General features: G+C 39.1%; 1 protein-coding gene across 7 annotated transcripts in view; it reads left to right on the forward strand.

Moving 5' to 3' along the window:
- LOC101796734 (von Willebrand factor D and EGF domain-containing protein) overlaps positions 1-23,971 on the forward strand; it is a 179,256-nt gene that overhangs the window by 22,264 nt on the left and 133,021 nt on the right. For 6 of the 7 annotated variants that reach the window (XR_011810468.1, XM_072040487.1, XM_072040489.1 and 3 more), the window contains exon 2: positions 15,502-15,686. Coding sequence is in view for 6 of the 7 variants with exons in the window: in XM_072040487.1 (XP_071896588.1) it covers positions 15,502-15,686 (185 nt within the window). In the remaining variant the exon portion in view is untranslated. Of the gene's footprint in view, positions 1-15,501; positions 15,687-16,798; positions 16,897-23,971 lie in introns of those variants that run through there. The other variant, XM_072040488.1, reaches the window with a different exon arrangement.

A 23,971-nucleotide genomic window follows, 5' to 3' on the forward strand; every position in this document is an offset into this window, starting at 1 on the left:
AAAATCTTAATGGGTAAAGCTAATGCTTTTCAGCCTATCCATGCAATTGCCTTGATGCATTTATATGCAATAATCTCACAAAGAGCTTATACTTTTCACTTTTATCAGCCAAAAAGCATATTGGAATTAACATATGGTATCTCACTCTATTCACTTTATACCAATTCCAAATACTCAGGGGCAAGTTGTTAGCAGACAGAAAGTAAAACAGGCATGCAACATCCATGCCAAGCCCTAAGCAGATAAGGGTATGAACAAGCTCCCCCTTGTTGGTGAGCAGCGGGGACTGTTCAGAGTACTCTCCTCAGAGGGACTGTGCAGATAGACCTTTGGGGCAGCACCTGAGGGCCTGAGTAAAGGAATTTGCAAGGTTCATAGGGAATTTCTGAGAGCTGCTCAGAAAGATAAGTTCTGCATCAAACCAATACACTCTACACAGAGCACAGACTAACAATGGTAACATCTCTAAAATCCACATATATTATCCCACGTGTGGAAAATGGGATTCTGTATAATCCATGGTGCATGGTGTTAAACACGGATGGATTATGCGACCTTCCCCAGTCCTTTCCTGCCCTATTTTCTTGGACCTTCTATTGTGTTGCCCAAATGTCTTGTAGTTTCATGCTGCTGGCTCAGACTAGACCTTAGGACAACAGGGACAGGCAGTCTGTATTTCTCACCTTCTCCTTCTACCAAGGTTTTGTCTCCTAGACAAGGATTTTTTCCCTAAATTCGCACTGACAGTGTTGGCGGGGCTAGCTCAGCTATAGTGTTTATTTTACTTAGGCCAGAAGAAATGATTAATTATTTTGTTTATTCTCTTTAATCTTAATGCTGTCTGTTAGCAGTTCCAACTCCTACTTGATCTGGAAGAAAAAAAATCAACCTTTATTTTAGCTATTATACATAGATATAGCCACCTTATGGGGAAAAAAATAAAAATAAAAATAAAAATGAAAAGCAGACTCTTTTACTGTATCAACATATACCATACGCACACATGAATATGATCACAATATGATCACAAAATATGATCACAAATGAGTTACGTCCTGTTCTCATGTCATTTAATGACTACTGCAGAGCCTTTTGCAGAGATGGAGTGTCATTTCTCGTGCAATCATAGCCAAAATAACCTTCTGTTGGAAGAAAACTTTGAAAAGATATAGATTATTCAAAATTACTGCAAATTATTATTGCAAATAAGATGAAATCTGTATAAAACTTTATTTAATTCTTGGCATACACCCACAAAGTCCATGGATGATCCTCAGTAAAAGTTTGCCTTGAAAGAGAAAAGGTCATTTTTCCTAATTTAGAAGAGGATTTTAAATGATGCAATGTATTCCAAGAATAGGACTGAGAAGAATATTTGAAAGCTGCAATCCCATGATCAGAGTGATAATGTTTTGGGTCCCTGATTAAAGAGAAATATTCAGGTTTGATGTACTCTTTGTAGTCAAGGAGTCATAATGAATTAGTAACAAATATTAAGAAATGAGTTTGAAAGAAATACAGAGAAATACAGATGGTTCAGGTGGCCATTACAAATCAGAGCTACTTTATTATGTATATTAGTGTTTTCCAGTGATGGAGATTCTAATGGCAGGCCAGACATACTGGCAACATGACTGAATCTGTGTCATGGCTAAGAAGATCTATGACCCTTGCATCCTTAGGTACTCTTGCATACCTTTTAAGGATCCCTTTTACTGATGCAAGAATGCAGGAAAAGCAGTTGTCTTTCCAGACTGATGAAGTCTGTGTTTTGCTGCTGAAGGAGTATGTAAAAATGTTTTCAGGTCACATACAGATCCAGAGCATTTTGGATTCATAGCTAGAGGAGTCATATTTATGGGGCTGATCACTACAGTGTGGGAGATAAATCAGAATTAGACATCCTTGCTTGAGGAAGAGGACAGGGGAATCCATCTATTATAGAAGGACCATCAAGGGAGCAGAGTGGTCTCCTTGCCTCATGTTCCCATGCAAGCACTGTAGCAAAAAATTATAGATAAGAAGGATTATCATGAAGAGCAGCAGGCTGTCCCTCCTTTCAGCACTTGTCATGCCAAAAATGTCTCTGTGCTTTTTACACTGGGTAATCAGGGTTAGGATAAATGCCATGCCAAGATGCACTTCATTCTCCAATATGTTTATGTGGTGCTGTGTGTACGCATTGCTTTCCCAACACCAGAGCAGTAGGAGCTGTGTAACATCCAGCTTGTAGAGTGACGGGGGTCTTGCAACAGGCCTGTACTTGGATCTGGCTGTCCTGCAGTCAGGGCAAGGAATATGAAAGAATAAAGAGTAACGGCTCATCATAGAGAGCAGTTAATGTGAAGGAAGGCAATCAAGATAGAGAAAATGAAAAGACAAAGACTGTGCACCTTGGAGCAAACCCAGCTGATACGAGCTCCCTCAGCAGAGAGTTTCCAGTGAACAAAGCTGGCAAAAATGGCATTGCTGACATTTTCCTTATATCATCAGGATCTACTGTAGCTTCATCTTGAATGTGACAAACTGTTTGGACTAGAGAAGAAGCACATTTAAAAAAATAAAATAAAAAATTAAATACGTCCTTTCAAAATCTTTGAAAATTAAATGAGTCAATCCTTCCTGTTTCCAAGATATTTAATTTCAGGCTGAACAGGAGTTTAGTGTGACATACAGTTATTATCAGTCTTTCTTTCTGATTTTAGAAATTCTATTTCTCTGTAAAAAATGAAAGGTTTTAGTTTAGATTGAAGAAAACCACTTTTCCTCACTAGACCAGTGAATTGCAAATCATCTAATTAGTAAATTTTCCTAGTGCCTGTAACATCTGTTCAACAGTTGCCTTTTCCAAAATTTACTACAGCATAGTATTATAGCAGTGTCTTTCTGTCCCTCCTACATGCAATCTTCTCCTCTCTGTGTTGCTCTGGGTGTTGTCTGTGCTCATGTTATTGCAACAGAAAAATGTAGAACATTAGCATCTGTTAATCCTTTTATACCTCAAGTCTTCACATGTTTGGCCAACTCTGCTTTGCATTGTGCCTGTCTGCATCTGGAATAGCCTCAAAATTCCAGATATGGCTAAATAACCCTAAACGTAGCTGGGCCCCGCAGTGCTGCTGGGAGGCTATTTTAGAATTAAGATAATTCGATGGTTTAAGTGTGTTTGCTGGATCCCTAGGGGCAAACTTTTATCCCAGTTTGCAGGGATTTAGCCATTCAGTTGTTATTAATACTGAGCCATATTGCTGAATCTACATGTTCTGTGAGGAAATAACCTAGATTTTAGTGCTTTCTTTTACACTTATTTCAGCAAATAATAGAAAGGATGCAATGAAATTCATCCTTAGCCTAGAATTTTACTGTGGCGTGTCAGGGAAGGCACGAGAGGTTAAAAATAGCTACCAAAGACCTTCGCAATAAGTTCAGACCCTGGCTTTTCTTTCACACCACATTTGAAAGTAATATGTGAGTAAAAGTGAGAATTGTAGTGCCTGCCAGAAGGTTGAGGGTAGGTGAGCAAATTGTGGGGGCTGAAATCATAAAAGGAAAAGTGAAGTTATCTCAGTCCTGAGACCCTGGGCATGAGGGCTGGGTGTTCTGGTGTTCGTCAAACAAAAACACAGATCTGTCCTCAACATGCTTTGAGTGAGAGACAACAAGGCTTGTACTGCATACTTCTATTGATGAAAAGCTTCATTTTGGACTGCTGAGACTGAAACACGCCAAACACGATCAGCTGCACAATCAGTGTAGCCAATGCAAGAGTCAAAAACAAACAAACAAACAAAAATAGAACACAAAAATAAAAAACAACCAAACACTTAAAATCCCCCCCACCCCCCAAAAAAAAAAAAAATTTAATTCAACATTAATTTTTTAATATGTAGGGAAAATCTTTGAGGCACATCATGATGCCATTTTTAACTATCCTTTGTCTCAATCAGTAGATAACTTTGAACTTTATTCACAGCAAATGAAATTTGAAGAGTGACAGTTGCTTGAATGGCATCAGGCAAGAGTGAGGGTAAAGTATGATTATTTGCTCATACTACAGTGCAGAATAAAATACCTGGCTCACCTCTAAGATGAGAGAATACACTTATCCAGAGCAGTTCAGCTTGAATGGTCTATGAGCAGCCATTTTCCATGATGCAGAGCTTGCGGGCAAGGAAGGCAGGAAGGCAGAGAAATGCCTAAATTCCCCCATTGTGACTGGAGCATTGTGATGGGCAAGGCAAACCTTGCCCTTCCTTGGAGGGAGTTTGCACCTACCTCCATCCCTTCAGAAGTCTGCTCTGTGAAAACTTCTCCTACAGTTAAGTGCCTCTGCCTGACATTCTCTTCCTCTTCCTTATATTTAAAAAATAAAAATAAAAAATCTTCTGTTTTATTATAGCCAATGTGCAGTAGTTGGGGCAAAGCACAAACTGGTTTTAATATGCTTTGGAGTGGGGAAATGAGCCCTGATTTCTGCTCTGCAGGGCAATCATGAGGCAGCAGAATATTTGGTGTCAGAACTGTAGCTTTTGCTGAAATTATGCATCTTATAAAAAACAATTGAATATGTATTGGTGCAGAGAAAGAAAAATAAAAGAAAAGGAAGGGAAATAGTTTTGAAAGCTAGATAAGTCAGCTTGCTCTTGTTTATAGACTATATAAAAGAGAGCAGTTTCAGTGGGAGAGGGATCTGCCAAGGTATAACCAGTTGTTTGAGCACTGCTCAATACATGGCAGAACTGGTTTCAGGTCAGGTAAAAGCAGCCAGCTCTAAATGCAGAGCCTAAATCCAGTAGACAATGTCCACAAGTGAAACCCCTTCCTCTCATCTGTTTGTTTGCCTTTTGCAGCTCTTCCACCAGGTCTGTTCAGCACTCTGTGCTCTGAGCACATCCAGTGCCTCTCTGAGCATATCATGTGCCTGCAAACAATATTCATACAACTCAGTTTGACATCAAGGCTAAAAAGGTTAATGGGATCCTCATTTCCAAATGTAGAAAAACAAACATTGTGGAGAATAAAAAATGGAAAGCCCTCTTGAGGTCACCTATGAATAAATGTGAACAGGTGTAAGGTCTGCAGAGCAGTATGCGACAGCACCACTTCTCACAGTCTATCACAGGCAAAACCCTCTTTATTAATGGGTGCACAGGTGTGTTATTCAAACCGTGGTGTTAAGAACATCATCACATTCCTGTAATGTCCCACCCACAAATTTAATGCTGTAGAAGACATGATAATCAATAGCACACATGGGACTACAGCTGACTTACATGGTGGTTTGGAGGTATAGGTCCACAGTGTGACACTGTAACTGATTCAGTGGGAGCTAAACCTTCTCTGAACTGAATTAATACTAAAAATAAATAAATAAATTAAAATGAAGTGCCAGGTCTTTCATGCTAAGTTTTAGCTGTGTGTGTTTGTGTCAGATTTTGGCAGGTGCCAGACAGACCTACCTGCACAAAACCTCTCTTCTCTGGACAACTCATAAAACAGATAAATGACCAAAGCCTGAAATTCACCAGGTTACACATAATCAAATTTAACAGGTTTCAAAAGCAACTCAACAATGACTGCAAATTGTTAAAGAATAAAGTAGCAAATGATAAATTGATTGCCTGCTGTTTCTTTGTGTACTAATTTGTGTTATGGCTTTCCAATCTGAAATTGCTTGAGTAGATTTTTGTTGTTTGTTGACTTTTTTCTTTTTTTTTTTTTAATCTCAAATTGCAAATGAAATTACTGTGGTAAACTGAATGCATCAATTGTAATGAAGAATTGATCAATTGTTATGTTGTAGGGCTTTTCTAAACAGTGGTTTCTAGCCTATCTTCTTAAGATGAAAATTACAGTTATTAGTCAATTACTGAGTAAGAATGCAAAATGAAGTCTGTTTTTTGATAATCTTTTGATAGATAGATGGAAGAAAATCTGATATAGTACATGTGTGTCTATAAATACCTTGTTTTACTTATGGATGGTGATACACAGATAATATTTTAGTTGAATTATCAATTAGCAGAAACATTAAGCTCTGTCTACTTCTTCCTTCAGTAATAATGCATTTAGAACCATCTTTTTCAATAAAAGGTATAGCTCTATTTTATAAGCTAAAAGTCTATGCTCACTGTTATCAGGCAAGAAGGAGGTGGAGGAGTTAGAATTGAAAGCTCAGCATGGAAATGGCTCCATAGAAACAAAAAATTACTAAGATTCATCTTGTCTGGTACTGGGTTATCAGTGTCTAAGAAAAAAAGAGTGGTTCCCATCAAGAATACTTCATCCAGCAATCTGATTTTCTTTTATTTATTTTCTAAAAACTACAAAGTGCCAGTGCTGCACCTCCCACAAAAAGCACTGACAACGTATAAGCTGTGGTGGGGGGAAGCTCATCCCATCCTGTCCCGTCCCATCCCGTCCCGTCCCATCCCGTCCCGTCCCGTCCCGTCCCGTCCCGTCCCGTCCCGTCCCGTCCCATCCCATCCCATCCCATCCCATCCCATCCCCATGTGCAAAACCCCCACAAAGCCTGGCTGACCAACAGGAGATAAAGCTGGTTTCCCAGATCTGAAGGCCTTTTTCGGAGGACATAACTCTCCCCTGTAAATTCTGAATTGTTTTTAAGAGAGCATACATTTTAAACTATACAAAACTACACTGTGATTAGAGTTAGTTCAGTGTAAACGAGAAAAAATCAGTCGGTTTACCTTCTGCACGGCTGATCCTGATCAAAACACATCTGCCTATAATATGCACCATATGGGGCAACAATTGTCTTGTATTTATTCCTCTGCCTCCCTAATCCCCTGTGTCCTCTGCAAGCGTGCATATCTGTATCTGCAGCTCTAGCTAGATGCCCAGAGAAAGGCATCTTGCTTTACGCACATATAATTATGGAGATGTTTTTCTTATTATGGTAATTATATCCTAAAAGACTGCACAGGTAGCAGCTGTAAATGTAATGAAGGCTCAGTTGATACCAGCTGAACTAGATTCTTTTATATCACAAAGTGACTTATGACTGAAGTCCTTATAGATTCCTGGAAGCCTGCTATATTTATGAATGCTTCTGTTACGCCTGGTGAGTTAGCACAGATCTATGGAGCAACCAAAACAAGAGAAACCTGTGATTCTGTGAAAAATTAAAATTTGTACCCACTAGAACAGTGCGTGAGGACTGAATTCCACTAAATAAAATGAGTAAATGTATTTCTGGAGAGGTTTTCATGTATAGGTGCTGAAAGCCTTGCTCTTTCATGGTACCAACTGGTGCCAATAGGTCTTGTTTAAGTACTAGGTGCACAATGGACATCATCGAGATGTGCAAGATTTCCTCGAAATATCGCCATGGTTAAAGGAAACCGTAGGCTAAAGCTGTGACCATCCTGTTTCTATAGCAGGAAGGAGCTATTTAATTTTAATATTAAAGTTAATTACAGCTGTATGTACAGAAGCTGTATCTTCCAAACACTGAAGAAACAAACACTGAGGATCACTGATAAACTTGGTTTCTGTAAATCTATTACACTTAATGTCACATTTGCACTGTTGGGAGTACACAGCTTTATCTTATCACGCTGGCCAGGCAGACCTCTGACTATTTCTAGCTCATGACCTTTTATTTTAATATTTTTAAATCCGTCCAAAGTGCAATAATGCCTGTGGAGGGTTTCTGCATTCTCTGTGCTGTGTGCTCCAGCCCATTCTGTGCTGACTCTCCAAGTTTCAAGGAGTGGGCAGCTTATGAGCGGATGAATGGATGGGGTCAATAGGAAGTGGATCTCGGTCAGGAGGTGGTGAGATCCTTCTAGGGCTGTGCTTTAGTTGGGAACTGGAGCGTGTCCAGGTACAAGCAAGGAGAACATTGCCACAGAACAGTAATGAATAAAACCTTACTGAGAAGGCAAGAGCAAACCCAACCATTCTTCCTAAATGTCAAAGCCCTGACAGAAAAGCCCATTATAAACGTGTGAGGAGCGTGTGGCTGCCGAAAACACTATTGTGCTGGTGAATGGAATGAATAATAGCAATGAATAATAGCAAAACAATAACAGGAAAAATTGCCTCGTCACCCTGCATACATTAGGAACTAAATCACACCCAGGACGTATGCAGGAATCTGGCATTTGGCAGCGCTCAGCTGCCTTCAGCTGGAGTTCCCTTATCTTTCTGCCAGTCTTTGCGGCATCCTGGATTCACTGACAATAAGTTAGAAGTGACATGTTCTCCAACACTATATCATCCACATGCAGAATTAAGCTGAAGAAGTGGGGGAAATGTGTCCAAAATTCAGCATTTACCAAGGGAGCAGTCTGGAAAAATGTGTGGCTCTCAAATTGTAATTAGCCCACATCACAGTTTAGGCATGGAAACAACTCCGACTCTCAAAGGGGTAACCCATGGAAATCAAATTTCCATCTGAATAGAGCCCAGTGGGTTCTAAAATCAAAACATGAGTTTGTTTTTGCTACTGCTATTTAGGAAAGCTACATTTGCAAGTGTATGTTCGGCTGAGATTAGGAGGTGAGAACAAACCTTTTCATATTGTTTCATTTTTTCATTATGAGGAATGAGAGCAAAATAGACCAATCAATAACAATAATTATAATTTTCTTTTTGTTGACTGCTCAGAAGTCCTTAAAGACATCACCATTAACTTAAAGATAACTTGAGGAAATTTATGAGGTTTTTAATTCTCTTCTGACATAGCAATAGTAAGTGATTTCTATATTCTGGCTCTATATTCTGGCTCTGAAGCCAAGCCAGAATTAGTGGGGATGAAATTTGGTAAAATTTAATAGAGTAATTGACACAATTTGACTTTGTTGTTTTTTCTAATTGGCACATTCAATAGATGAGGCTACATTTCACCAAGCAATGACACTACAGATTTCCTGTCTTGTCTAGCCTCCTGATAATTTTTTATCATGTGTTCTCCCTGTCATGAAATTGCCTCTTGGTGAGAAATGCCAGATAGAGAGTCCAGGAAAGAAAAATATTTCAAAAGACAGCACATCTTCTGGAAACATCTTTGCTCACCCGGGTCATTTGGTCATTACTGTGTTGTTGTCCCCAAAAGGAAATATGTGGTTCCTTCATCCTTCCTATTTATGGAGTGCAGAACAAATCTCTTTGCTGAACAGCTGAACATCTTCTGTCACAGTGCTCCAAACTCCATGTTAAGCTGCCCAGAAGTTCCTCAGAATTCGCTCACCTTTCATTCAGGGATCTCTTGTTGTCACTTACTTTGTTGGCCTTTCTTGACACTTCTGTTCCTGTGTAAGTTGCTTGTCCATCTCTGTCTGCGTACTCCTGTGGAGCTCATAGCTCATTACTCTGCGAAGCATTCAGGGGAAACACAGGACAGAGGAGAGGTTGCATGTAATCAATTCTTCTTTTCTAAACCACAAATTAAAAATAGAAATGCAAGCCCAGATAAGAGATACTAGTATGAATAAATAATTGTTTTCCCTGCAATTGAATGTTGGCCCCCAGTTTGTCAATAGTATATTGCTTTACTTCGTAGGAGACCAGAATGATAAGTGACTTTGTTCCCAGGCAAATGAAATTTGGGTACTTCATACAGACAGCATCTTTAGATCGTAGGAGGACTTTTTTTTTCAATTGCACTTTCAGGGCTAACTCTTTTGTGCTGAAAAAAAATAATAAATAAAATAATAACAATTCCCTAAGAATTAAGCGATATACTCACTAATTCTGCCTGGTGGAAGTAATATGTAGTAAGAGTTTCAGTTGCACATGCTGTAAGTAGAAAATTTCAAGGGTAAAGCATAAAGCATCCATAGGACTGAGAGGAGAAAGAATGGGATGTGTTCCCACTTCACTACCTCTGTCATTTGTGCTTGGACAACTCTGCAGGAAGAAATACTACAAACTCTTGTTTCAAAACATATCAGGTCCCTATAGTTGAACAAGCTAAAGCCTGCCTTAAAAGAGTGTTTACACATACATGTGAAACTGTCTTTAATTGTGTGCTGAGTTGCCCCGGTTACCAGAAGACACCTTATTTTCAAACAGCGTAGTATTTAAGGGGAAATGTTAAGCAGCAGATGCCTAGAAAATCACATTCCTGCTTGGCCTGTTTTGTTTTTTTTTCTTAATTCTGTCTGTTATTGAGTTCAAATAATATGTATGAAAAATGTTGTCTTCTTTTCAGCGGGTGCTCAGTCTCTTCCTAGGTCAAATTTTCTATAATTACATTCATTTTACACAAAGGTTCATTTATCTCTATCAATTTCATTCTATGAACAAAATATGACTTGTTCAAGAACTAGCCATTATGAGTATGTGGTGTTTATCCAATGAAGTTCATTATTATTTCAGTTCAGTAGGAGGTTCTTCTGCTTCTGAATTATCTGAAAATAGCTTTATTTATTGCTTACCATAGTTTTTATAAAATTATTATGTTTTACCTACCAGAGGAGCATGAATGTTTCAAGCATTTTTTATAGTGGTCACATTCATATTCACAACAAATTCCTGTCTCTGAACAATTTTAGAAATAAATTTTCTCTCATCACCATGTAGAATAATGGTATTAAAATGGTAGCAAATATTAGTGAAATAAGGCAATGATTTCTGTCTCTAATAAACTGTCAGATGTTTCTTAGCTACAACTGCCTTATATATTAATTGTACATCTGTAGCTTGCAACCATCAAAAGAAACTTTTAGATGTTATCAGATCAGAGCCTTCTCCTGTTATTTTGAATACATCCATTAGCAGCTTGGAAAGAATTTCCCTTTCCCAGTATCTGCCTTCCTTTTCTGTCCAAACTCTCTTTCAACATATGGTAAATCATCCTATTGGGAAGCAGACGGCACTTCAGAAACTTTCACCTGAGCTCTGCTACATCAGCGAAATACAGCTACCAGGCATGGAAGTGGCCAACGACAAAAAGTTTTCCTTCTGTCTCTGAGACAAGAAGAGAAGAAAGCCAACACAGTCTTGATCTGCCACAGATTTGGAGGTACAGCTTAATACCCTAGGCATTTTGAAATAACTTTTCAAAATGAAAATATGTCATAATTTTCCTGTGAGGAGAAATTCAAACACTCAAGATAACATATCGTTACACTATGGATTTTAGAATAATAATAATAATAAATTTAAAAAAAAAAAACAGAAAATCTGAACATCTGCCAGGGAGGGATTTCACAAAATAACCATACATCATACAAATGTCAAAAACAAGAGGATTTTTATCCATAATTTTAAATATATATAAAAATCTCCACATTCATATACATACATGCATACCTACATACACATATGTGTGTGCATTTCAGATGCCCCGCTTCAGAAGCTCCCCAGACCCTCTTCTTCCTGGTGGGGTGTGAAACCACTTGGATCCCTGGGGCCAGGCTGGGCTGGGAATTTCTCTTTCCCAGCCACAGGGCAATCAACAACATATCACCAAATCCTGCTGTTGGTTCCTATTATCTGGATCAATCACTGGGCTTTCATTCACCCTCCACACAAAAATTATTTTGCATTCTGCCAGCTATTTCCTGGAGCTTTAGGATGCCCTTTAAATATATTGTGTGCCTGGCACCGCTTTACCCAAGACAAACATGCACCTCAGGCTTGTGGACTATATTTCTTTCAGGGTTTTCGAGCTGCAATCACCTATTGATATTATTTGATTTGCTGCTGCTATTCAAAGCAAACAAACAAAATCTCAGAGCTTCGTAAACCTTTCTCTGCGTAAGCCACTGATATTTGCTGGGAGCGAGAGTGACAGGCAGAGCTGTGTCACACCCGCTCTTGCCTTCCCTCAGGAATAAAAGCAAATGTTTAGTGAATGATTTCCTTTCAAGTCTTCAGCCTGCTGTTCCAATTCCTGGTGTCCCTCCCCACCGTGGGCATCAGATGGAAGGGACACGTGTCCATTGTGGCTGCCTGAGTGAGAGTCCCCACAGCAGCATTTGTTCCACCAGTGTCACTGCCCAAGAGGGTACTGTTGGGTGACCCCCCGCAGATGGGCTTCTGGGCTGTCACCCCAAGCGTCTCCCCACGTGCCTGTCTTCCCCCAGCCGTGGACACATCAGCGCTTCCTTCAGCCGCCAGCCAAACCCTAGTTCCCCAGCAGCATGTCATGCACAAAACGCCACATCAGATAATCACATTCTGCTCGTTTTCCATGTGACATTTCCAGATGTTTGTGCCTTCCACAGCCAGCTCTCCTCTCCCTGGCCAGCCCACAGCCCTCTGATATTTCATTTACACATAACAACTTCCCCCACGTTCACATCATGTGGATCTTGACCTCTGTGGCACTGATGGCAGCTTTCCTTACGGCTTCAAGGCAGACAGATTTCCCTCGCAAGACTTGCTGTACCGTTCCACCACAGATACACTACTGCTGTTTTCACTTAGCAGCTGCAGCAGGTACTGGTGTTGTTTGCTCTGAATGTGTCAGAAAGGAGCCATTTGGTGCCTCTTTGCAGCACGTTGCTGCCGCAGATTTGCTGGGTTTAAACCAAGTGCTTGGAGTCTGGTGAAGCGAGCAAATCTGGATGTCTGAGCAACAGCTGCTGGCCCACACGGAGGGTGGTGGTGGCACAAGAAGCAGCTCTTTGCAGGAGACTAAAGCAAGCTAACTGTACAGATTTCTCATATGTAAAGAAATAATTATATCATTTTAAATGCAATTTATCCTGCACACAGCAACTCCATACAAGACATGGATTTGTGGGGGGCTGTGACCCCCACAGCAGGAGGGACACTTGGGATATTGAGCTCTTATCAGTGAACACAAAGCTGACATATCTACCTGATTTTTACATGAAATAAAAATTACCAGGGGCCTTCTTCTAGTTGTTGTGTAACTGCAATCACCAGGAGGTATGGGTGGGCATCCTGCTGCCCATGATCCACCAGCAGGGCCCTACTGTATCATCTTCAAATAACATTTTCATGATATAGTTTAATTACAGCACTGCTTTTATTATTTCTTGTGGGAAAGGCAGTACTAATTAACTTGTATCATGGCCTGCAATTTACATGTTAAAGTTTACCCTGGTTCTGATATATGGCTATAATCAGCATTATACAATAGGAGCTCGGTAATTGAGGGGTTGGGCTGCTGATGGCTTGCTGCAAAACCTGGGTGAGCTTTGGTTCAAGCTTGCTCCTGCTCACAGGGCTTCACAAACATGCCTTGCAGGACTTGTTTGCATGGCTGTTGTCCCAAATACTGCTGGTTAGTGGGTGAACACCCATCTCCTCACTGACATATCCTGCCTCCCCTTGTTACTATGAGTCCCTTCATGCCCTTTGCATGTCCCATCCACCGCATTAAACAGCTCCAATGTTAACATGCAAGGCAGCATTTTCTAAACTACTGCAAACAAAACAATAGGAAGGATGAAAAATAATTAGCCATGTCTCAATGTCTAATATATTTGCATTGTTTAGACAGAGTACTTAATCATTGGTAAGACCACAGAATACTGTGTGAATTTGGATTATTACTAATACACATCGAGCAGAAGGTTATTAATTACATTTAAATGAATTATTTGATACTATTGTTATGGAGAAACTGAATGTTATTAATTATATCACAAGGGTCTCACAGGATCCCTGTGCCAATACTGTATACAGAGCCATATTTAAATCCCATTTACTTTTAGATGCTTTTGTCTCTTGTTCAGAATCGAGGAACTTAGAGCAAGCAGATATCACCATGAGCTGAAGCCCTGTTCCCTCAAACACACCTGAAGCTCTGAGTGACATTGAATAGGTCTGTGAGGACCTGCATTTTTTAACAGTTTTTAAATATAGGGAAAACTTTTCATTTGAGTGAAATAGTCAGTCTGCTGAAATGTCACTTAGTCCCTTGGGTTGGAACTTGGCAGAGGTCTCCAAGTGGTCTCTAGTGCTTGGCACAGATGCCCAAAAAGGACATCTAACAGAGGGGATCAGATCCCAGATTTAATTGGTCCAATATTTCCTAGAGTTTCCTCTGTAAAATGTCTCTTAACTGCAGAGAAGAAAAGCTTTTAGTACTGCTTTTTTATTTGAAAAGGTGATTGTATTAATTCAACGGAATTTTGCACTGGAATTTCATTGTAGTTTTGACAGTTAAATTCTGTGAAATTTGCAATGAAGGCTCTGTTACGCTACATTTTGTCCCCATTTGTCTTGTATACCATTGCCTTGCCTTTGGCACAATAAAAATAATCTTTAAAAATAGTGCTATAAATGGATTGACTTTGACCTTCTGAGTATCTTGTCAATAAAATAAAAATGATAAATCTGTTTCAAAGTGCCACTGGTGTAACATTAAAGCAGAGTTATTATCCAAAAAGTGACATTTGAAAAATGAGATTATGGGGAGGGGGTCTCATTCTCTGTCAATGGTGTCACATAAATATGCTCTATTTACAGTGCAAAGGGGTAATTTTGCTAACTGCCAGGCCTGCTCCCCAAACCAGGTCGTGTGGTTCCTGTGATGTGTTCTCTGCCTGCTCCATCACCATTAACAATTACAAATTACTGCAGCAAGAAATGAGCTGAAACTTCTGTTGCTGATGTGCAGAGCAGCCCAACTCCACCTCATCCTCCTCCTGTGTCCCATTTTGCAGAAAGGGAGCAAATGGTTAAGCAAAAGTTAAATGGAAGCAAATGGAAGCAAAAGTTAACCAAGAAAAGGTCTTTTTTTCTCCCTTCATGATAAGCTTTCTGTTAATAAACAACTTCTAAAAGAATCACTGAAGGCTTCCTCTTATTAGGTGATAAGAAAATACTGAATATTCTGCAAAGAAACAACACACACATGGAAATAAAAAAGGCAGGCATGTAAACAAACAAGGACAGCTGGGCAGCAGTTCAGATTCAAACTTTGTGTGTGATCCACACACAGGAGCTCTCGTGTGTCCAGCTTTATGGGTACCTGCTTCAGGCAAGGTATAGCTGACCTGTGGTTCCAATAGCTGCAAGCCTAACTTGAATTTATCTCTAAAAAACATGTGGTAATTTTGGCTTCTCTCTTTTTAGAATTCGTTTTCATTATTTTTATAAGTATGTATTTAAAAGTATGTGAGGTGCACTTTATTCTTGAGCATCAAATAATATCATGACTAAAATACTCATGCAGATAGTAAATAAAAACATAGAAACAAACTTATTTTTAAAGATCACAAGACTTTAGAACCTCAAAATATTACTTGATTTTTGAGCAGAAGAAATTCAGATACTAATCTCTAGAAATAGATCCAGATCACATTTACAGAGTTATGGTTTCTGGTTCTGGTTCAGATTTGATGAAAATCTAGATAACTAAATACTACCTTGCTTTAAATTTTCTATGTTTAAATTCTAAATTTCATCTTTTCCCAGTGTCTGCCTTGAAATTTAACCCACTGCTAAACTGAAACTGAACATATAAGCAGGCGCACCCATCTTTGAGTGTTTATTACCAGAATTCCACTGAACCAGCTTCTTTAATCCTTGTCTTTTCTCACTTTTCAGCTCCTGAGTGCTCCCCAGCAGGACACCGCATCCTGCGCAATCCCTACCGCAGCACCAGGTACGACTCATTGGAGCTGCAGCGAACAGCTGCTCAGGACATGGTGTGTGACCACTCGCTGCCACCGGCATGGTACCGGTTCATGATCAACAAGAGGCCTGCAGAAATGCCAACAAGATGTGTCGAAGTCAGTAAAAACTATGTAATAACCCTAGTGAATGTGAATAAATCCTGTAATGTGATTTTCCTTTCCAGTCACCTCTATACCCTCATAACCAGTAGAGTGCAATGGGACTGGGTGAGAAGTAATGGGAAATTTTTCCCATAATAATAACAATACTTTTATATCCAAGGGTCGTAGTCAGAGGCCAGGATCCCGGTGGATGGGTAGTAATCAAATACAAAGCAAGGTGTTTTCAAACTGTAAAGAGATATAATTGTTAACCTATTTATGTCACTGTAAATTATACTTTTTCAACCAATTCTGGTGTTTCAGGAACAGATTCTGGAAGCTGACTCTTTTGCCATATAAATTGTTATAAATATCTTCTCATTATGAAATCAGAAGGGAAAAAATCAGAAAAGTCAACATGATAAGAAGCTCTTTAGTGTTACAGAAGGAAAAGCTAAATCTGAGTCCTTTACTGATACTGAGTTGTTTGTTTTTATTTTTGTATTATTTAGTTTCATAAGATTGTTAGATACTTTATAGAGCAAAAAAGTTCCTTCATGTGTGTTTAATATGTATGGCAGTAATTTTTAACTGACAATCGTTGCTTCTACAGCAACCTGAGACTCTAAGTAAAGTGTTGCCGCTTTGAATAACCCAGCACATGAGATAAGAATAATTTCAAGCAAAGTATTCAACAAAATTATTCAGAAAATAATAAATCAATTGCTGTAAATTACTTTAAAGATGAAGTATTCAAACTAGAGTGTCAGGATCCTTAATATTAGGTGATGCTAACCTTCTGGAGAACCTTCATGAAATTAGCAAACAACATGTATCCATACAAAAAGGAACTGGGAACTTGTCACAACAGAAGTATATCTTCATAATCTAAAGTTAAATGAAATGTTAAGAGATAATTGTCACTTGTGTGGGATTTCTAACTCTCTGCATACACAATCCATAAATCTAATTAATGTGAACAAATTGGCATGATTATTATTGAAATATTCATTTCATGGCAGGTCATCCTTGAATGAATATCCCAATGCATTATGTGGTTTATTTTTACAGATTGCTATATGAGTGTGTATATAGTCTACAAATTTTAATTTGTCATTGCATTTCAGCATTTTCAAGTATGTAGTACTACTCGACTGTCTGAGATTTCCACCAAACAATACATGCTTTGTTTCTTCAAATCTGTTCTATGGAGTTTTTTATTCAGGTTTGTAGAGTTATATTCATTAGTTTAGTTCCTTATCTTGTAACATAATTCTTGCCATTGGTTTCTTCATTATCCTCTGAATGACAGTAAATCTCTGTTTCACCATGCTGCTGAAGGATTACATCTGTTAGATGTCAGGACTGGAAGAATACACTTCTTTCAGATCTTCACCTTCTAAATCTGCCTCTACGTTCCATCTCTTCCACTTAATTAAATCATTGTTTAATTTGGTTTTCCATTTAATTTGAGCAAAACCTCTGGAACAAAATAATTTAAATTAATAACTGCACAGCTTCCACTCCCTAATAAGCAGTTATTATTGGACATTCCAGTCTCTGGCTGAAGTGAGCTGATTTTAATTAAACAAGTCAAAGACAAAATCCTGAGCAGATAGAAGAGAAAAGAGACCAAATAAAGCCTGACAATACAGCTGGGGAGTTAAAAAGTACATTACTCCAAAATCTTGTAAAATATCTGCCTGGTGATATCCTGTTGATACTGGCTGGATGCAATTAGCTGCTTATCAGTGGATAAGATTAACTTCTTAATTCAAAGTAATGGTAGGTAAGGATTCTTGTCACCCAACTGAGCTCAAGGGGATTTAAACCATAACAGAGATTTAGAGGTCTTGCCCAGAGAAAGTTGTGGCAGGAGAAACAGCTCATGATAGACAGACATTTGGGAAGGCACTGCCACATAATCTGAATCTTACCACAAAGAAGCTCCACAATAAATAATAACAATAAAAAAGCCCTGTCTGAGTATTGTTGCATAGCAATGTGTTCAACAGAAAACAGAACCAAGTCACAAACAGAAGCTGAGAGCTTGTCTACAGCTACATCAAAAAGAGGCACAGCAACATTTGCAAGAAAAAAACAAATAACAACAACTCTTAAGAAGCTGGTTCTCACCCACTAATTAATCAAACTAATAAAAGACAAAGGGAAAAGGCAGAACACACACACACACACAAAAAGTTTTTTGTTTGTTTTGTTTTGTTTGTCAGAAAGTGAAAAAGTGAATTGTATTCCTGAATTCTCCATCCCTTGAATCCAACTGCTGTCCATAAACTTTTTTCTCAAGTGGCAAAATACTTTTGATTGAAACAGCTTTCCAATTTAGGTATTGCCTGCTGAATTTCCCTGGTGGTTAGCAAATGATCCTGACCTTCCTCCCTTGATTTCTTCCTCGCCTTTCTCCCTGTGCTCCCAGAGGAGGCAGAGCAATTACTGGGTCCTGGGCATGTGCTTTTGGCTACAGCTTCTTCCCAATCCAACAAAAAATTGTAGTGGAAAGCAACACAAACTTGCAAATTTTGTATCCCCAGGTATCAAAACTGCTGCCTACAGATCACAGACAGCTTGTTCTTCCAGAACTGCCAAATTCACTGTGAAAGGGAAAAAAATACACTAAAGGAAGAAAGGGTAGGCAAACCTTTAGTGAGATTAAGGGCTAAAACTCAGAGCAAGATGCAATGCACTAACATAGCCAGACCTAGTAGCAAAACGACCTTCAGAGGAAGAGAAAAAGTGACATAAAAATTAAAGCTCTGCAGAAAATCTATTAAAAAATAGAGATGTATTTACCTGTCAATAGGGGAGAAACAGACATCAGTTACAAAAACAGGTTTCTGAATTAAAATAATATAGGGTGTGCACATACATCTGTAGACTTACATCCACATATGGGCAAGCCCCAGGAAAGGAATGAATACTGAAAAGCAAGGAGAGAGAACACAACCTGCTAGTGTTATTGAAGATCTGCACTACAGTCAGATAACAGATCAATCTGTGCATAACAGAAGAGCAGTGCTTGCTGCTAACCGTAATGCAAATCCAAATGCCATGCTAATGACAGGCAGGCCTTCCAAGGCTGCCTCACAACTCATGGTGAAGCCAGAAATATCTCTGGAAACATGCTGCTTCATTCCTTCTTCTTGTTTACAAAAGGGGAAAAAAGCATAGATTACACTGCAACCTTAAGGAAAAAACATCAATTAAGAATTTGATTATGCAAATAGCAATTGGTTCTGGAGCCAGCAATAACACTCTTGATACCATACGCACGAGTCAGATTCTTTATTTCTCAAAGCAATGCTAATATTTTCAGCTTTGGGTAGTCAATTGCAAATAACAAATGATAAGCTAAAAAGAAAGGGATTAAACCCAGGCTATCTACTAGAACAATTGTTACTACCATGCACTTGTCCTCTGGAATGGAGGACTGGTGGGGCTGTATTCTGTAAGCAGGGAGAGAAGAACAGATTTTTACCCTGCTGACCACAGCAATCACTGTGCACTCACTGCCAAGGTTAGGCTGCAGGTAGACCATGTGTATGGTTCAGCATTTGCATGTAGACATATGCATGTTACCTGGCCTGATGGGCACATACCAGGTGCGTACCCTTACAAGTATACACATGCCCACACTCATATAGGTATGTATGTGCACTGCACCGCATCCTGTCAGCTCAGATTCAAACCCTCAGATCAGCCACTGCTTAACTCCTGGTTTCCTCTCACTCTGAAGACAGCTCTTCACCTTGGCTCAATTTATTTCCTGCAGACATGCTGGTATGCATGGCAGGAGCTGGCCTGCACTGGAGCCTCTGAGCATCCTCATACTCTGGACCAGAGGTGCACCCGGTTCTCATCCTGGCTGCTAGATGCACTTGTCTGGAGGGAAGGGTGGGAGGGAAGGATGATAGCTCCAGCTCTGCAGGTTGCTAGCCTCCAGCTGCCCCTGGTACAGGAAATTTTGGAGTCTGACATAGCTCAGATAAGACTTTAAAGACATTTCTCTCCTATGAGTCTGTGCAGCCACTGTATTTTTTTTTTAACAGCCATGATCCTGCAGCAAGAATTTCTACAGCTGAACTACAGATGACAATGTTTTCAAAATGCCCAACAATACCTGTCCCTACTGTATACCAAGATTACTTCAAGCATCCTCTTTCAGAAATTTAATTCTGTAAATGAGCAAAATCATCTCTAAATTTGCCTGTGCTATAAATTCATGTACAGCAGTATATGTGGCAAAGGAAGGACGTGTTGTGTAATCAAGGCTTGTGTTTTCTCAACAACTGCATTTTTAACAATATATATTTACCTTTATATACATATCGACTAGGCTTTAACATAGACTCAGACACTAATCTTTGGTGTATCAAACAAGGTCATGCTCAAGCTTGTCAAATTTAAATCTAACCTGCCTATGATGCTTGATTTTGTAGTCCCTGGAGAAGATTTACTTTTCCCATGTTTGGTTTAACTTCCTCTTCCACTTAACCTGCTGTAGAACATTTTATAATCACAATCAAAATACTCATGCTCAACTGCAAAATAGCATGCTCAACTGCATGCTATTATTTTTTTATTTTGTTTCAGTTTTTATTTTGCTCTGAATCCAAACCTTTTTTTCTTTTCTTTTTTTTTTTTTTTTTTTTTTTTAAGAACTTAAAAGCAAGTGACACTTCCAGGGTATTATTTCATGTTTTCATCTGCAATTCCCCTTCTCGTATGTATACAAGAATACTTCAACATTATAATAGTAGGTATGAAGAGGTTTTATTTTTCTTGTTTGTTTTTCAGACATACAAAAAGCCTTCTGTAGAAATTACAATTACAGTCTCTATTGTTCAGAAGCATGTACTTAAAAGAAACACAAGACAGGCACTGGTTTAATTGCCACTACAGATATTCCTGACGTAAACTGATTTCTGTGGAGTTCAGCCCCAGATTTAAATTAAAAAAAAAATCTTATTTATTTTATCTTACTCCGAAGAAATGCAAAAAAAAAAAAAAAAAAACTAAGACAAAGTAAAGTTTTGAGTAGATAACAGATGCAAAATCACAATGCTTTAAATGCCAACCAACAATATACCAAAAAGCCTTCTATCTCCATTTAACTGAAACAATGCATTTCTCACATATGGTGCTACTTATTTTTAACAACATAATTTCAGTGCAATACCCAAGTGACAAGAACAATCCAGCTTGATTTCTTTGTACAATTATAAAGAACCTTAGAGTGTTCAATCAATCAAACTAGTTGATTGTCCAAACCCCAGCTAAGTGGAAGGAGACATCATTGGATTAAACAATAATGGTCTATCCCATAGTTACTGGAACAAGTTTAATTTTTTTTGTTTAGGTTTTATGAACCAAATTATTTAAAAGATTAGCTGGTGCCTAATTATGAATCACAAATACTTAATGAAGGTTTACCTGCCACATAAAGGTGTTGTGAAGATTAATTAGGGAAGGCTTATAAAATGCTTTGAAGATCACAAACACCACTTAACTACTATTGAATAAAGTATGAAAGTACTCAAAAAGCCTGGAAACAACCTAAAAAGTGTGTGTGTGTGTGTGTGTGTGTGTGTGTGTGTGTGTCATAGAAAAGCTCTTTTGTGCAAGCTGTGTCACCAAGTACCTTGCACAGATGCACTGAATTTGCTAGATTTAGGATTTACACCAACACAGTTTACTTCACTAACTTGCCATTAAGTTGACAAAGTGCAAACATGTTAAAGGAAGCAATCCATATAATGTTATCCATTATATGGAGTTTTAATTGAGCATTCATTGAGGCTCACCATCCTCAAAACTATATAACTGGGATAGAATTTGTAGGGCTATTTATTGGTAGACCTACCAATACCCCCAGAAATAAAAGGACAAACTTTGGGCACACAGATGGTTTCCAGTGTTGTAGCTATTGTACCTTATTTTTCTTCCTGCTGCATAGCTCCATTTCAAGTGAGAAATGCTGATATTTTCCATGCCACAGCACTAGTGCTGCCATGTGCTGTACATTATGTAGATTGCCTGGATAACCCCAGCAAATCTGTGGTTCGATTCCCACCACTGGATCCTCGATAAAAGAAATCCTGCCTGCAAGAGACATTCAGAGTTTGCTCTTGTGTGGAGGCAGCTGTATAACTCTTGTTCTTCATTTTGGAAGTGCTGCTGAATTACAGTACAAGATTCCCACAGCTTTTTGCTATTCTTAGAGCAGCAATGACTACAGTTATTGCAGGTAAATGCTATATCTTAAATGCCAATCTTTTGCTACCTCTGTATTCAATTTTCTAGTTACTCTCCCAAATGACTGCTTCAACATTTAATGCTAATTATGCCACAGCTGGGACCTGAACATTTTGGCACTTTGAAATATCTCCTCTTAGAATATTTTGATTTTTTTCTCAGTCTTTTTCTGTTCTTGTCTGTACTGCTGGTCAAATACCTGAATATACAATTGTCCTTGCCTCCCCCTCTCTGTAACACAAAGAGGCCTCACACAGCAGTTCCTTTTGGCTAGTGTGGTGCAACTTGCCTGAATATAATGGAAAAGATGTAGCTCAAAGCAGAAAATAAACATGTGTGCCCCATAAAGCTGCTAGGAAAACCCAGCTTCTTGATTTATACCTATTTTTTTTCCTTGGCCACTGTATAATACTGCATCACAGTTTGTTACAATAACCGTTTTCTCACAGTCTGCATTTCCTGGTCACAAAGTCAGTCAAAAGGGTTCATCACTGCTTGTAATTTGTACACATTACATAATAAATGATTTTGCTCAAATGGTTTCAGTGCAAGATTTGCCAGAACAAATCCAGAGTGCTGCAGATCACAGCAGGGGTTTATCGGAGAGCTTGCATACAATGCTGGGGGCTGCCGCCAGCGGGACTAATCCATACTTCCTCAAGCGCTGAAACAGCTCACAGACTTCTGGCAAAGATAAATACAAAGAGGGAGAAAATCACTGCCTTCTTATTTCAGTGGTTTATTTTCCTCTTTGTGTGTTAAAAGAGGATACAGACCCTCTTTTAGGTACAGACCGCGTTTTGCAGCCAGAATGCACTCACATCTGTCTATTTATCTATGTGGCCCACAGCACAGCAGATATATGAGAGTCTCATTAATGAATTTGTCTTTTCTGTAATGCTGCAAGGCCAGGAAGTACTATTACCACCTCAGCCACCTCTTTTACCTCTGTGTTAGAGATAAGGCACAAAGACGCACCAGCAGTGATGGGTTTGCTCAAGGTCAGGCAGCAGAGAGGGAAACTGAGCCACTGCTCCTGCTTGGCTGGGGCAGCCAGCACGTGTTGGAGCCACTTACACAGGGCAAAAGAGAAATGAAAACACATGACACCTTGTTTTAAATAGTGAAAAGTCCTCTACAGAAACTGCTAGAGGATTTTTTCAGTTCTTTTTCACATGGGTGCAAACATTCCACGAGACAAGTGTTTATATTTACATGGGTTAAATTATCAAATTTCCTCAAAAAGGTAATTTTTTGGCAACCAAATGTCAGGAAATAGGGGCAACGGCCCTTTGCAGTCAGTGCTAGTAGCACAGGGAATGCTTCCTACAGGAGGAGCAGCATCAGCACTCCCCATCCTCACATCAGGTGAGTGCGGAGCATGTGGACAGCCACTAGCTTCATGGGGCCATGACCAGAGGGATGGGAAGACTGTGCTGTGATGCCTTACCAAATTGTTTTCCAAATTCAGGGTATAAGTGTTTCAACAAGCAAGCATGAAATACAGGCTGCTGATCTCCAGTTACCATCCTTCTCCCTGTGCCCTTCTTTCTTTCTCTGCATATGGCATGTCTCTGGGTGATGCTTGCTCCACTCTTCTGTGTCTTTACAAGTATATGCTCTTAAATGTGTTTTGGAAACACGTTATTTCATATCAAATCCCACTCTGTAGGTCAGGAGTTCAGCAGGATACTAGAAATACCCATTATCTGCCTTTCTCCCTGCACAGAAAGCACTGGTGTCCCCGAAAGCTGTAAATAAATCAACAGAACAAATCTCCTAAAGACCTACATGCAACATATCTTTTAAATAGAGGAAACTAAATGATTCCTCTAAAATTCCAAGTAAAAATATTTTTTTTTGCTCATCTTCTTCACTTCTTCACCAGATAAAGGTCTGCATGTCATTCCTTTGGGGCATCCCGTGCTGAGTCCCTATTGACAGAGGCTCTGCCTTTCTGCATTTCTGGGGGAAAATAAGATTTTTATATTGACTCTCTATAATCCTCTTTTTTTTTTTTTTTTTTA

Source organism: Anas platyrhynchos, chromosome 7 (assembly GCF_047663525.1).
Source record: "Anas platyrhynchos isolate ZD024472 breed Pekin duck chromosome 7, IASCAAS_PekinDuck_T2T, whole genome shotgun sequence".
Classification (NCBI taxonomy): Eukaryota; Metazoa; Chordata; class Aves; order Anseriformes; family Anatidae; genus Anas; species Anas platyrhynchos.